Source organism: Trachypithecus francoisi, unplaced genomic scaffold (assembly GCF_009764315.1).
Source record: "Trachypithecus francoisi isolate TF-2019V2 unplaced genomic scaffold, Tfra_2.0 Lachesis_group3, whole genome shotgun sequence".
In the NCBI taxonomy this organism is placed as follows: domain Eukaryota; kingdom Metazoa; phylum Chordata; class Mammalia; order Primates; family Cercopithecidae; genus Trachypithecus; species Trachypithecus francoisi.
The window spans coordinates 6,272,124-6,287,207 of record NW_022681468.1 but is presented as its reverse complement, the minus strand read 5'-3'; the positions used below and the strand labels follow the sequence as shown (position 1 = coordinate 6,287,207).

Genomic DNA, 15,084 nt, shown 5'->3' with positions numbered 1-15,084 from the left:
AGGAAACAAGGTTTCAGAGCTCTGATCCTTTGCATTCTGAGAACATTCAGGACTTGGCAGGTTGAATTTTCTCATTTTTAATGAGAAGGTTACCCCTGGGATCAGGTTTGTAGAAGTGCATGGGTGTGCTTTGTTTGGGTTTTTCTCTTATTAAAGAAAATGAAGCTTGGTTTTCCTAATGGAACAGGTCTGGAATCCACGTTCAGCCATGTGCCAGCCATTATGCCATGTGCTGTGTAGCCATTACCTCCTCAGCCTTTACCACTGCCCTTGGGGTGACGCCCTTCTTATCCCCACTCAAGGAGAGGGGGACTGAGGCCCAGAGAGGCAAAGCCACTCAGCCAAGGCTGGAGGCCTGCCAGCAGCCGTATCAGGTGGGAGGCACTTAGTTCTGACTCCCATATGCTGGCTGCAAGTGCTCTTCTGCTCGGGTTCAGCCTCTGAGCTACCTGGGTGGTAGGTGAGAGCATTGTCCTCATCCTGCAGTGACAAGAAGGTAGGGGACTAGCACTGCTGAGTACCTCTGTGTGTCAGGCCCTGGGCCTACCCTGACGTATTCTGAACTCTGTGGCTGTTCCCCTGGGCTGCACGGTGTATTTGGCAGCATTTGCTGGGAGAGCTGGTGGAAAGCTAAGCTCAGGGGCTCTCACATGGGGTGGCCCTGGCTCTGGGAACATGCAGTTTTATACTTGATATCTTAGATAATTTTTCAGAAGTCATTGAGTGTAACAGGGTTTTCTCCCATGAACCTCATAACCTCATATCCTCATGGAAGGCCAGGGTGGGAAGGAAAGATAGCATGGAAGGATAGACAGCTACCTTTATGACAGATATTTGTACTTTGACTGGTTGTAAATACGAGTGTGGCAGGTTCCTTTTTGGATCTCAGTCTTACAGCAGAACCATGAAAATAGCCTGGCCTTGGGCAGTGTCCATGGCAGGACAGATGCCAGGGATGCAGGTGAGCCTGATAAGATGCCAGAGATGCAGGTGAGCCTGGGATAAGATGCTGGGGATGCAGGGGAGCCCAGGATAAGATGCCAGGGACGCAGGTGAACCTGGGATAGGGCTGTGAATGCTGAGGGCCCAGGACTCCCTCCCAGCCGCAGGGATGAAGCAGGTGGGAAGGGCTGGGTAGGTGACTGGCAGACACAGGAATGCTGTTTTCTTTTTTTCTTTTCTTTTGAGAGAGTCTCACTGTGTCACCCAGGTTGGAGTGCAGTGGTGCAATCATGGTTCACTGCAGCCTCTGCCTCCTGGGCTCAAGCAATTCTCCTGCCTCAGCCTCCTGAGTAGTTGGGACTACAGGCATGTGCCACTATGCCCAACTAATTTTTTGTAGAGACAGGGTTTCACCATGTTGCCTGGGCTGGTCTCGAACTCTTGAGCTCAAGCAGTCTGCCCATCTTTGCCTCTCAAAGTGCTGAGACTACAGGTGTGAGCTGCCGTACCCGTCCAGAATGCTGTCTTCTTAACCCCAGAAAAAATTTGGGGAAATGATCCTCCCAACTTACCAATCCCAAGCCTTTACATTTCTGCAATGAAAAGTTTAACATCTAGATATAGATTTGATGGTAAAATAATGGGAATCTAATTCCACCGAGACCTTTTTCTTTCTACAGAGGGGTGGAGCTGAGTCCTGTAGATCAGGCCCTTGTTGTGACGCCTGGTGCCGTCTGTGTTTGCCTACTACAGGTATGGAACGCCGTGGACTCCGGGCACTGCCTGCAGACATACTCCCTGCACACAGAGGCAGTGCGGGCCGCCCGCTGGGCTCCCTGTGGCCGGCGCATCCTCAGCGGTGGCTTTGACTTCGCCCTGCACCTAACAGACCTTGAAACAGGTGCGTTTCTTGTATCACCACCCTGAGGTGAGCTGGTAGCTCTCTCCCTGGGGAAGGTTCTCTGGTGAGCACGCAGCCACAAGCTGTATACGGTTGTGTGGCAGAGAGAGAGGGGCCTCAGGATGGGCTCGTGCTCAGTGAGAGGGCTTCCAGACTGCTTGCCCACTGGAACTGCGGCTCCCCACAGGGGGTGGGCCTCTGTCAGCCAACACAGAGGACAGAGCCCCAAGGTTGTCTGAGCCCCAAGCCGTGGGGCTGGATAAAGAGGTGGCTTTTTAATCTACTTCTGACATGCAATTTGTGCTGAAATAGATTTAACTTTATCACTGTGTCCTTTGGTTGGAATCAGGTTAGAATTCCTGTCAATTCATTATCGTTGAAAGGCTGTGAGAAATGATTCCAGCTCATAAGGAAAGTCTTCAAACGAGTTCTGCTTTAATGCCCACACTGAAAAGGCACTTGGGTAAGATGGATTCGTGCTGGGTAAATCCTGAGGGGGCTCTTGACAAGCAGGGTGAGAAGGAGAGAGAAGTCAGTGGAAGAAACTTTCCTTACTGAATGCTCCTGTGCAACAGGCACTGTCAACACCCACTGCAGCCACGGCCCCCAGTGGGCCCTGTCCAGGGTTTACAGTGAAGACAGCCAGGGAGTGGCAGAGCTGGGATTCACACCTCTGCCATCTGACTCCCTTCCTCTCTTTCTCCTTTCCCCTCCCCTCCCCTCCCCATCCCTCCCCTCCCCTCCCCATCCCTCCCCTCCCCTCCCCATTCCTCCCCCCTCCCCTCCCCTCCTCATCCCTCCCCCCTCCCCTCCCCTCCTCATCCCTCCCCCTCCCCTCCTCTCCTTATCCCTCCCCCCCTCCTCTCCTTATCCCTCCCCCTCCCCTCCCTTCCCCTCCTCTCCCCTCCCCGTCCCCTGTTCTCTTTCTCTCTTTCTTTTCTTCCTTTCCTTTTTAAAAATGTTTTATCCCCCTCCATAAGCAGGATCCAGCTTCTTTCAGCACCACACTTCCTCCTCCCCAGAGCTCCTCCTAGGTCCTGTTTCTGCTGGGCTCCACTGCCAGGAGCCCAGGGAGAGGCCAGACTTCACACCAGTCCCTGGGGCTCCCCTTGAGCCCTCAGGCCACCATCTTGCCTGCCTGGCCCTGCAGTGGTGGGGGCTCTGGGGCCTGCCTCTCCTAGGGTCTGGCAAGACGGAGATGATAACTTGCTGGTCCAACCCCTGCTGCTCATGCCCAACAGCCCCGAGGAGATGCAGAGGGAAAATGGAGAGGGTGGTTTGTTTCCACCTTGAATGTGGGCGGCCTTGCAGCTCCTTGCATGCTTAGTACGGGAGAGGACAATACTGATGGTCACAGGGTCCCTGCCAGGTGCTATAGGCTTTGCACACAGCATGTCTAATCTTCACTGCAGCTGCCGGCAGTGATTATTTCCATTTTAAAGGAGAGGAAACTGAGGCTTAGAGGGGCAAAGCAGCTTGCTCAGTGCCTCCCAGTGGTGCATAGCCAGCAGGGATTTGAAGCCATGTCTGTACAACTGCAGATCCTGTGCCCTTCCCACCGTGCCATGTGTGTGGCCATTTCTTCTCATGAAGCACTTCCCTGGTCTTGCTGATTCTCTTAACCCCTTGCAGAGTGGCCAGACTCAGGGAGTTTAATGCCACTTGATGATGTTGATGACTGGGCTGATGATGGCAGCACTTACTACTGAGCACCGACTATGTGCTGGGCATTCTTCTGCAGCCTCTATAGAGCATCTCGTTTAGGCCCCACTCACCTTTGAGACAGGCGCCATCAGAATCAGCTGTACACACGCTGGCCAGGAGCACAAACCAGCAAGTGGCAGAGCCAGGATGCATGCAGGTCTGCCAGGCCCCAAAGCCTGCTGCCTGACTGTTACACTGTTGTCTGCATGTCCCATAAGATATACTTGATAGGGGAGACAGAGCTGAACAAGACCCAGTGCCTACCCTGGAGAAGCTCCTGTCTGCTGGGGAAGACAGAAGTGCAGTCAATCCCAAATTGCAGTGATGGAGAAAGACACAGGAACTACAAGAACATCTAGCTTGGAAAATCAAGGAAGACTTCCTGGAGGAAGTGAAACCTGAGCTGAGCCACACATTAAGTGGACAGAGATTTAGGATGGAGGAGGTATGGTTGATGAGGAGGAAAGTAGGTTCTTGCAGATGGAACAAGGACAGGGTTGTCACAGGAACAGGGTTCCATGTAGTATGCATGGAAACCAAAGCAGGATGTAATATGGGGTCCTGGGACTGGAGGAGATGAGTCCGAGGAGTGCAGGAGGGGAAACCCCAGCCTGTGGGTCACATGAGCACATGTGGGTAGCACACTGCTCACAGAGTGACAAGCTCACTCACTCACACTGTTGGGTTACTCAGATCAAATTCATTTGATGGCATTGATGGGTTCATAGTGGCCCTTAAGCATTATTCTCTCAATCAACAGATGTTAAACAAATGCATGCAATTGTGTGTGTGGGTGGGTATGTGTGGATGTGTCTTGACAGAGGGTTCTGAAATTTTTAGACATTCAAAGAGGGTCCTCCTGCCTGACGAGTCAGGGACCACCATAGTAGGTGACAGGCGGAGGCCATTGCTGAATTTGAAGCAGGCAAGAGTCAGGACTCGATCTGTGCTTTGAGTAGACCTCCTTGGTAGCTCCTGCTGGTCCTGTGTGACCTGCGGCCCCTGGTGGAGAGCTGGAGGAGTGGGAGGTAGAATGCCTTGCCGAGCTGGTGATAGGACTGCATTCGGAGAACAGCTTGTCTGGCCCCAGACCCAATGTGCCCCTCTAGCTGTGGTGTGTTGTGGGTAAAGAAAAGCATGGCCCTGCCCCCAGGGCATTACCGTCCAGTGCGGGTGGTGATTGAGGACTTCTTCACTCCATCCCTCTGCTAGGAATGGTGCTCGCCACTGGGTTCATCTGTTGAAGGCCCAGTTTCATTCACTCCGCAGTTACTTACTGTGCACCCACTGCGTGTAGGACTCGGTGCTGAGGTCACGGTGGAGAGTATAGTGGGTCCCTGCGAAAGAATGGTTGAGGGGTTTGGACCTCACCCTTGGGGAAGCTCCCCACACTCAGACAGGGCCTCTTCTGCTGAGGGTGGTTGGTTTCCATGTCCCTCTCCCTGGCTAGCATGGGAGCTCCATGAGGATGGGGGCCTGTCCCGGTGCTCTTTGTGTCTCTATCCCCTGGCCAGGGCTGGCTTGGAGCAGCTGCTCAGTGCCTGTGTGGGTAAGATGAGCTGAGTTGGTCCTTGCCAGGTCCTCCTACCTGGGCAGTGAAGCCCATCAGGGACTGCCCGGGCTCCACCTATGTCTCCCCCTGTGTCTCCTACCTCGTCTCTGCACATCCCACCTCCAGCCTGGGTTTTGGTAAGTGCTCTCTTTAGCCACAGGGGCTGCAGAGCCCACCCCAGTGGCTTTCGTCCCGCTTGGACTTACCTTGTCCTTTCTCTTCGCTGAGTCTGATCTGCCTTTTTACTGGATCTGCCTTTTTCCGCCCTTGGTGATTTGGCTTTTTCATTTCAATCTAATTAGAACTCCCTGCCAGGAGAAAGCAGTGCAGGGCGTTCTCACCGCAGCGCTTTGGGAATTAGTCACTCGGTGCCCATTGTTGTTAATGGGAATTTGGCGCTAAGGCCATTTATCCTGGTGTCCTCAATCAATACAGTTAAAAATCTGTGGATTCTAAAATGTCAATACCCGGCCTGAAATATGGAGGGCCAGCAACATTTTATCTCATTAATTTATGGTTCTGACAGGCTGTTGGCTTATAGAACAACCATGAATCAACACTTAAATAAAACCTGCTCGCAATTATTTTTGGTGCTCTTGTTTCAGTCTGTAATCTTCCTAACAAAACGTCTGTGGCACCTTAGGCTGAGGTGGCCTCAGGGAACGCTGGCTGACTCCACCAGGGCCCTGAGTGTCGCCTGTCTTATGAGTCAGCTGTGTCACACGCCAGCTCAGCCAGTCTCCTCAGAATCCCCCGGAGAGCTTGCTCAGTTCTAAGTGGTCCTGTCATGTTTATTGCAGACTCCAGGCCCTGAGGCAGGTGTCCCAGCCTGACCCTGGAGGATGCAGCTGTAGAGGCATGCAGGGCGTCTGTCCTTTACCTTTGTTGGCTGCAAAAGAGATTCCTCTTCCTGGAGCCCTGGGGCCCTGGCTGGGCAGGGAACCCTGTCCTCCTTCCTGTGCATGGGCCAGCTCTCCTGATTTGAGCTGGCTTTTCTGAGCCATCTGTGCAGTGCCACCTGGTTCTACCTCCCAGATCCTGGAGGCAGCATGTACAAGAGGGCACATGGACAGGGTACAGGTGTTGGCTCTTCTGCCGCCCTGAGCCAGGCCTCTTCACCTGTTTCTACCACACCACCTGGTGCTGGGGCTGTTGAAGGAAGCAGCTGTGATAACACATATAGGGCACTTTGCAGAATGCCTGGTGCGTGGTTGGTCCTTAGCAAGGAGCTCCTCTCCTCCTCTGTCACAGGCCATGAGGACCTTGTTCTGCTAAGTTGTCCAGACGGTCCTTGTTGGTGGGCCATTTCCCCACATGGAGCTACTTTTTGATCATCATCCAGAAGCCCCTGCTCGTACCCTCAGTGAGCTTACAGATGTGCTCTTGGTCCCATGCATGGGTCTTGGGGGCAGACTGGGAGGAGGCTTTGGGCCATCATGGGTTCTCCCAGCATCTCCTCCACATTTCCCTTCCTCCTGGTGATGGAACAACACGCGCCCTTTATTAGGGCTCTCGAGTGAGTATGCAGACACCCAGCTTGCCCGGCCTGAACCTCTCCAGAGCCCGAGGCACTCATGGCTTCAGAAGGCCTATGGCCCTCTTCCTTCAGGTGCCATTGCCTACAGCTCTGCTGTCCCCAGCTTCTGGCTGGCTCCTCCTGCCCTGGGGTCCCAGTGTCTTTTGGTGGGAGTCATGGTGTGTGGAAGTGAGCAGCCACCTAGGACTGGGCTCATAAATGACCATTTCTCCTTGCTTTCCAAGAGGTGTCTTCTGGTCTCTCCCTTGTTTTTAATCTATGACTGGGTGCTTCCATCACAGAAATGCTACAAGGAAAAAGAGAATGACAGGTTATCAAACCCTTGCTGTGGGCTGGGCCCTGGGCTGTGTGCCCTGGGTTCCAACACGCTGCCTGGCCTGTGTGGAGCTGAAATGAGTGAGTGGATGGTAGACTCTTTGCTTATGTGACATTTTAGTCTCCCCACTAGCCTGTGAGAGGAGTGTTTTTATCCCCATTTCATGGACCCAGAAACTGAGGCTTAGAGTGGTCAGTGACTTTCTTGAGGCCACCCAGCCAGAGGTGACAGAGCTGGGGTCCAGTGCTGGCCTGTGACTAGTAGAGCTCCTGCTGTTGAGGCATGGTGTGGCATGCTCTCCCCACATCTGTTTCCCTGCTGTGAACAAACAGGGGAACAACGGGGAACCCAACTTAACTTGACTCCTGGGGAGCCTGTTGGGCAGCAGCTGGCCACCTGCAGAAGATAACCTGTGGCCTCTGGGAAGAAAGAGTGTCCCAGACTGATGGGGACTGATCCCTGTAATTAAGTGGCCCACTGAAGGAAAGTTGCCTCTCCAGCGATGGGTGGCCACGCTCCAGTGGGATAAATGCTAGCCCTGACGACTTCAGACCCCTTGGCATGGGAAGGTTGAGAAGTGTCCAAATGAAAACCGTGGCAAAGAGCCCCAAGAGCTCCTGGGCTTTGGAGAAAGGGCCAGAGAAGGAGGCTTCTTGTTGTGCTAAGCCTTTGAGGTGGTGCTGGCTTCTGCCGGTCCTTGGAGGAAGTGCCGCAGAGGGACCTGGGCTTCTCCGTCCTTTGGCTTTCTGGCACTGTGGCTGGAGTTTCCCTAGCATAGCTCAGGAGGGCTTGATTAGGTATCCCTCAGGCACCCACAGACCCAGAGGAAGTAGAAGGAAGCTTGTGGGCACATTTACAGAGCACCTGATACTTATATGTACATGCTCCTTGAGTGCTAGGGATTGTTGCCACTGATCCAGAAGTGAAGGCTCAGAGGGGCTCCATCGCCTAGCGAGGTCTGAGCTGATGAGGGTTCCCTGGCTGCCACCCTTCGAGTGCCTCCTTGTCCAGTGAGCAGCCGCCTACTTTCTTGCCCACTTGTGAGTGGGTCTATTTTCCAAGGCCAGTCTCTGTTCCCACAAATATCCTTCCTTTCTCACTCTGAAAGTGCTTCTCCTCTGTCTGAATCTTGTTTTCTCTTTCTCTTTCCTTACTCCTTTGGAGTGAGAAGCTGACCCTAGTTATGGATATTAAATCAAATGTTATTAAACTTCCTTACAACACCATGCCAGCCCTTAACTGCCACTTGGGAAAGTGCCTAGAGATCCTTCACATCTCTACGAACACAGCTCACACCAGCCCTCTAGACAAAGAAAAGATGGTTTCTAATCCAAATTCTTGTTTTGTTCATGACCATGAGTGCGCAGTGGTGATGTCTGATGTGTGTGTGTTTGGTTGCAGCTGCATCACAGTTTGGTGCGCTTGTCAGGTAAGGCTGCCATTATTGACTGACTCTGGAGCCCAAACGTGGTTATGGCATGTTTGCTATTGGAATGGCGAGTTCTGAGTTTCAAAAAACCAACTTACTAGTAAAGCACTGGGACACACCTTGTTTGCAAGTTGAGAACTCTTATTATTTTTTAAATTTTTGAACATTCGATCTTGTCCAGAGAATTAAAAGCAGTGGCTGACATTGGTCTGGGCAATGATTTTTCAGATAGGACTTAAAGCACAGGCAGCAAAAGCAAATATAGGCAAATAGAATTGCATCAAACTAAAAAACTTCTGCACAGCAAAGGAAACAGTTAACAGAGTGAAGAGACAGCCCATGGATTGGGAGAGAAAGTGTGCAAATCATACATCTGATGAGGGGCTAATATGGAAAATACATGAGGAACTTAAACAACTCAACAGCAAGAAGCCAAATAACCTGATTTTTAAAATGAGCAAAGGATCTGAACAGACTTTTCTCAAAGGAAAAGATATGAATGACCAACAGATACATGAAAAAATGCTCGACATCTGTAATCATTGGGGAAATGCAAATTAAAACCACAATGACATATCACCTCAAACCTGTTGGAATGGCTATTTTCAAGAAGATAAATGCTAGCAAGTGTTGAGGATGTGGAGAAAAGGGAATCCTTGTACAATGTAAATGAATACAGCTATTTTGGAAAATAGTATGGAGGTTCTTCAAAAAACTAAAAATAGAATTACCGTATGATCCTGCAGTCCCACTTCTGGGTATATCTCCAAAGGAATTGAAATTGGTGTGTGGAAGGGATCTCTGCACCCCCATGTTCATTGCAGCACTGTTCACAGTAGCCAAGATGTGGAAGCCACCTCAGTGTCTATCAGCAGATGAGTGGATAAAGAAAATGTGGTGAATATTCACAATGGAATACTCTACAGCCTTAAAAAAGAAGAATATTCTGTCATTTTTGACAATATGGGTGAACCCAGAAGACATTACAATAAGTGGGATAAGCGAAGGCACAGAAAGACAAATCTCACTTACATGTGGAATCTAAAAAAGTTGATTTCGTAGAAGCGTTGAGTAGAAAGGTGTTACCAGAGGCTTGGGGGTAGGGGTGGATAGGGTAAGTGGAGATGTTGATGAAAGGGTGTAAAGTTTCAATTAGACTGAAGGAATAAGTTTTAATGATCTATTGCACTGCATGATGACCACAGTTAATAATGTGTATTTCATAACTGCTAATAGACTTTTAACATCCTAAAATAATAGACTTTTAACATCCTCTCCACAAAAAAATAAATTAGTGAGGTGATAGATATGTTAATTAGCTTGATTGAATCTTTCTATAATGTATATACAGATCAAAACATCACATTGTACTACCTATATATATATATATATAATTATTATTTATCAATTAAAACTAATTTAAAATGAAACAAAAAAGAATGGGAAGAAAAGAGCAGGTGTAAGTATGTTATTAGAAGACAAATTTTCCAACTTGGTTAAAGTATAATGAAAAAAAAAAGGCAAATTTAAAAAAATGACTGCAACTACTACTATTTCTTCTGTTATTACTATTATTGCAATGCTACAGCTACTGTTTATTGGGCCCTATCATTTGTCTGGGGCTTAGCTCTCCTACCTACATTATTTCTAATTCTCATAACCACCTTTTGTGGTCCTGAGTCTACAGATGAGGATACCAGGGCTGGAGAGGATTGCTGGCTGATGCAGGGCCACAGCTGATAGGGAATGTTCAGCTGCAGGCCCAGCTGGCTCTCAGGCCAGACCCTTCCCAGACCTTTGCCCGGATTGTCAAGATGGCCCCTGTTTCTGATGCACAGAGTTTGCTTTGAAAGTTAGTAAGCTTCTTTTCTAGTTAACTTTGAGTCAGGATGGTTAAATTTACAGCTGGCTGAATACTTCCCAGAGGATGAGTGTAACGATATTGATTTTGGCGAAATGAGTCATATGCCTACTGCCTGGGAACACAAGCTCAATTACCACAAGCCAACAGCATAAGCTTTCCCTTGTCAACATTTTTCCTACATGTTCATGAGTCTGTGGATGTGAACAAAGCACTAGGAGAAGGAAAGGTCACGAATAACTGGAGGGGATACAAGGTAGTGTGCCGAGACCTGGCCTTGAGATTAGACGGGGCCAGTCTCCGTCTCGGCGTGGCTGACTCATGTGGCTCTGGGCGAGTCTCTCACCTCGCTGAGCTTCCATTTCCCTGCTGTGAGAGATGGGTTAATTACACCTACCACCCAGGTTGCCGTGTGATGCGTGCAAGCCCCAGACAGGCCTGGAGGTAACAGGCTCCTGATAAATGTCGTTCCCCTCCCTTGACTGTGAATTGCTTTGCCAGGTCTGCCTCTGAGCTCCCTGGAGAGGGGGGCATGAGCTTCTCTTTTCTCTCCTGGAGACCCATACTTGGGTTTCATGTGACCAGGAACTAGACTGGGAGTCATTCATGCTGAATGGAAGAGGAGGGCCCTCACGGGCCTGGAGCCCTGCATGATGATAGGATTCCAAGCATAGCTGTTAGGGTGGACAGGTGGTGCTGCCCTGGCCACATGGGTGGCCACCTTGGGGAGCGTGATGTCTCCACCTGAGAAAGGAAGAGGGGCAGCTTGGGGGAGCCACCATTCCAGAGTTCCCAGTGCTTCATCACAGTCATATGGGGGTGGAAGCACTGGTCGTAGAGTCAGTAGAACAAATGGAATTTCTGCATTGTGTTTTAAACATGTTTTTGCTTTAATGATTTTTTTATTTGTATCATTATTGATTCAAGGAGAAAATAAGTGATTTTTCTTAGCTCCAAGAAGATCCAAACAGTTTTTATGCTGGTTGAGCTCATTATAATGAGATCAATAAAGTCAGTGCCAGTGGATTAAATATTTTAAAACTCAGTTTCCTATAATAAGGATACAGTGAATAAACAGAATTTTCTATAACAAACAGGTAAACAAGCAAGATGGTCTCAAGGTTAAAGGTTATGTAACAGCTAACCATTGCGCTGAAAGTAACATTGCCCAGGAGAGGATATGATAAACAAGCTCCTTGATTTATGAAAAGGTAGAGAGGAAGAGCCTGTCTGACAAGTTAAGACCTTCTCCTCTGGCATGGCTAGTGTTCATCATGTTCAAGATATTTCACTGATGAATATTTTCCAGACTTCACCCATATCTCTTTAACAAATGTAAAGGGCAGCCCAGGGCGTTGTATTTTCAAAGCCTCATGGGAAAAGCCCAAAAACATTAATCTCTGGAGGTTATTGCTATTTAAAAACCTGTATCCCAGCCGGGCGTGGTGGCTCATGCCTGAAATCCCAGCACTTTGGGAGGCCGAGGCGGGCAGATCACGAAATCAGGAGATTGAGACCATCCTGGCTAACACAGTGAAACCTGTCTGTACTGAAAATATAAAAAAATTAGCTGGGTGTGGTAGCAGGCGCCTGTAGTCCCAGCTACTTGGGAGGCTGAGGCAGGAGAATGGCGTGAACCTGGAAGGCGGAGCTTGCAGTGAGCCGAGATCACGCCACTGCACTCCAGCCAGAGCAACAGAGCGAGACTCCATCTCAAAAAAAAACAAACAAAAATGAACAAACAAACCAAAAAACAAACCTGTATCCCTTGGTTTTAGTTTGTAATTGAACCAATGAGGAATTCAATAATTTGGGATTTAATTTTGTAAACTATAATAGCTCCTTTTTGTGGATTGCTGTTTGCCATGCTCTGTGGAAGGCTTCATGTACCACGTTACATTTAGCTGTCATGACGACCTTACATGTGTAAGAGTATGAGACACAGCAGTGCAAGGCCCCTCCGCTGGAAGCGACAGAGCTGGGATGGGATCTGGGTCTGCGTGGCTCTGAACTCCTCAGCTATACCATCTCCTGCTTCCAACATTGTGCCGGATAATGAAGATAATGATGGCTGTGGTCCTAATCTCTGAAACAAAGTCTTATTTGAGAACTTCTTAGTTAGCAAGATTTCTACCTTAGTGTTTTCACTAGGTATCTAGAAACTTACTAAAAAATTTTAAAATCTTGTAGTTTTGAACCTTTTTAACAAAGAAAAGCAGTAAGGGCCTAGTTATTGTAAGTAAAAATAGGAAAAATGTATAAACTACAGCTTATCTTCGAAATGGAAGTACTTAAAAAGACAGATTTTCAATGTCTTTAGGGGGTTGAGGAAAAATAACATTCAGATTTTTTGTTTGTTTTAGCAGAAAAAGTTCAATCATCGTCTCTTAGCAATTCAGCTTTCACGTTTTCTCTCATCTTTCTTCCCCATTGTTGGCAAGACTGTATCACTGCACTTTTGAAAAAACATATGGATAATTCACTGTCATTTCTGAAATTAAGCATATGGTTATATGCTATGGTCCAAAAACAAGGGACATTTTTTTCTCCAGGCAGATAGAGTTTATGTTTCCTTTTGGATTTAAGGGTTGGCAGTGAATTCCAAGTGAGCAAGAAGCCGGCCACTGAATGTTCTCAGCAATAAGTGCAGTTTTCCCTGTGGGGAGAAAGAGTCTGGCAGTCCTGGGCCTTCTTGGTAGTGTGGGGACTGCAGTGGCATCCGTGTCCTCGTTTTCTGTCTAGGGGATGTGATGGTGGTCCCTTCCTGCAGTCTCCAGATGACCCCCAGCCACTTGGCTGAAGCGAGTGTCCTGGGGCCTCTGTGCTGCCACATTGCTGCTCTGAGTCCCTGGCATAGGCACATATAAGAGTATATTAAAATATATTTTAAAATATTGACTGTTTTATCCTTATATCATCCTTTAAAGTGTTCTATTTTTGATATTTTAATAATGTTTATAATATGTTGGTACAGAAGCACATTATACAACTTAAAACAAATATCTGTATATTGGTGATGTGTGCCTTAGGTTTTTCATGGATGGGATGTACTGTCAAACTATAATAGTTTGGAGACCATGGATCTAGGCAGATTGGGTCTGTGAAAGCCTACCGCTGTGACTGTCGTGAGTACTGATTGATGACTTTCATTTCCACACCTGGTGAGCTGGTAGAGGCCTTCACTAATGTGTGGGGGTCACAGAACACAAAGCTGGGCAACCTTTTGTGCTTTCTGAATTGAATGAGCAAGTGCTGCTTCCTGGGTTCCTGTGAGTGGAAATGATGCTTGAGACCTCGGTGTCTTCATGGTCTTCTTCGCCACCAGCTTCCCGTGTTCCTAAGTAGCCCACTGCTCAGTCCCATGGGGGAGTTTCTATGGGTACAAGGCAGTCAAGGTTCTTCCTCCTGTGCTGTGAGAGCCCTCATGGCACCTCTGAGCGAAGCCTGCTCCACGTTTCTGACTGGGTGGTGTGTGGCAGGTGCTCTGCCTGGTGTGTGAGCCCTGCCTGTGGGGGGCATATACAGGGGTGGCACTCAGAGACTCCCATGGTGAGAACACCCTGCCAAGGCCGGTCTGCCTTACTGATGCAGTTTCAGATGGATGAAGTGTGGACAGACAAGAATGACAGCCAGTGCTCTGGGACACAGGGGCTGCACTGGGTAGTGGAAGGAGGACCAGCTTTGACCTGCTCCAAATGATTGATGTTTTTGAAGTTTATATAGCTTACCTCTAAAAGATCATAGTGATAAAAAAGACATTTTCCACACCATATGTGTATATATGTACACACACAGACACTTACCATAATGCACATAAATGCTTGACAACAGTTTATGATGTATTTATAAAGGACAAGGACTGCCTCATGTCCTGTAGAGCCAGTGAGACCCCCAATGGCCCACACCACTCTGTCCAATCTGTGCTTGGGCCACCATGATGGCCACTCTCATTCATCGCCCAGCGTCTCAGGCCACCCCACCTGCCATGCTCCATAGCAGACCATTCATCCATTATTATAAGGTGGCTGATCCTGAAAAGTTATCACCTTAGAGCAATCCTGTTTTTGGTTTTTAGACTCCCAGGTGAATAATCTACTGTGTTAACTGTGGAGCCTTGGAAATGTTTCATGACCTCCCTGGGCTTGGTTTTCGGTTGTGAAGTGTGCATAGGGTCGTTGTGTGGTTTATATGAGCTAATGCATGTCATGCTTACAGCAAATATGAAAGGTGCACTCATTGATCCATCCATCTAAGCTCAGCCCAGGTGGAAGGGATATTCAGATAGTCAAGGGTGGGCTGGCCAGAGAATCAGAGAGTAAGGGCAAATCTTGCTACTGCCACTGTCATATTTCCAGAAAGTCTCCGTTGGGCCACATCGGACCCAGGGAAGCTGTGTTTGCTATGGGCCCCATACCAGATGGCATCTTAGTTTTAAGATATTTGTTTTGTGACCTAAGTTTTCTAACTCTCTCTTCTCTTTTTGTGTTGTAGGAACCCAGCTATTTAGTGGTCGAAGTGACTTTAGAATCACTACCTTGAAATTTCATCCAAAAGACCACAACATTTTTTTATGTGGAGGCTTCAGCTCTGAAATGAAAGCTTGGGATATAAGGACTGGCAAGGTAATAGCCATCTTCCTAACTTGGCCTTTCCACAGGAGCGCTTGCTTCGACAATTTGAATAATTAGGGGCAGGTCAGAATCTATATATAGGGCCCTTGAGGTGGAATAATTACCACTTAATATTTAATCAGTGCTAAGCATAATTTTTAGATGTTTTGAAAAAACATTCTTGAGTTGTCAGACTTAAAATATCATAGGTGCAATTTTATGCAGCATATTA

At 48.3% G+C, this 15,084-nt stretch overlaps 1 protein-coding gene across 1 annotated transcript in view; it reads left to right on the top strand.

The window, feature by feature from the left end:
- The window catches only part of WDR25 (WD repeat domain 25), a 149,778-nt gene that overhangs the window by 90,259 nt on the left and 44,435 nt on the right, over window positions 1-15,084 (top strand). Inside the window, 2 exon segments of the mRNA XM_033191321.1 lie at window positions 1,696-1,843; window positions 14,734-14,864. Of these exon segments, the coding sequence (XP_033047212.1) occupies window positions 1,696-1,843; window positions 14,734-14,864 (279 nt within the window).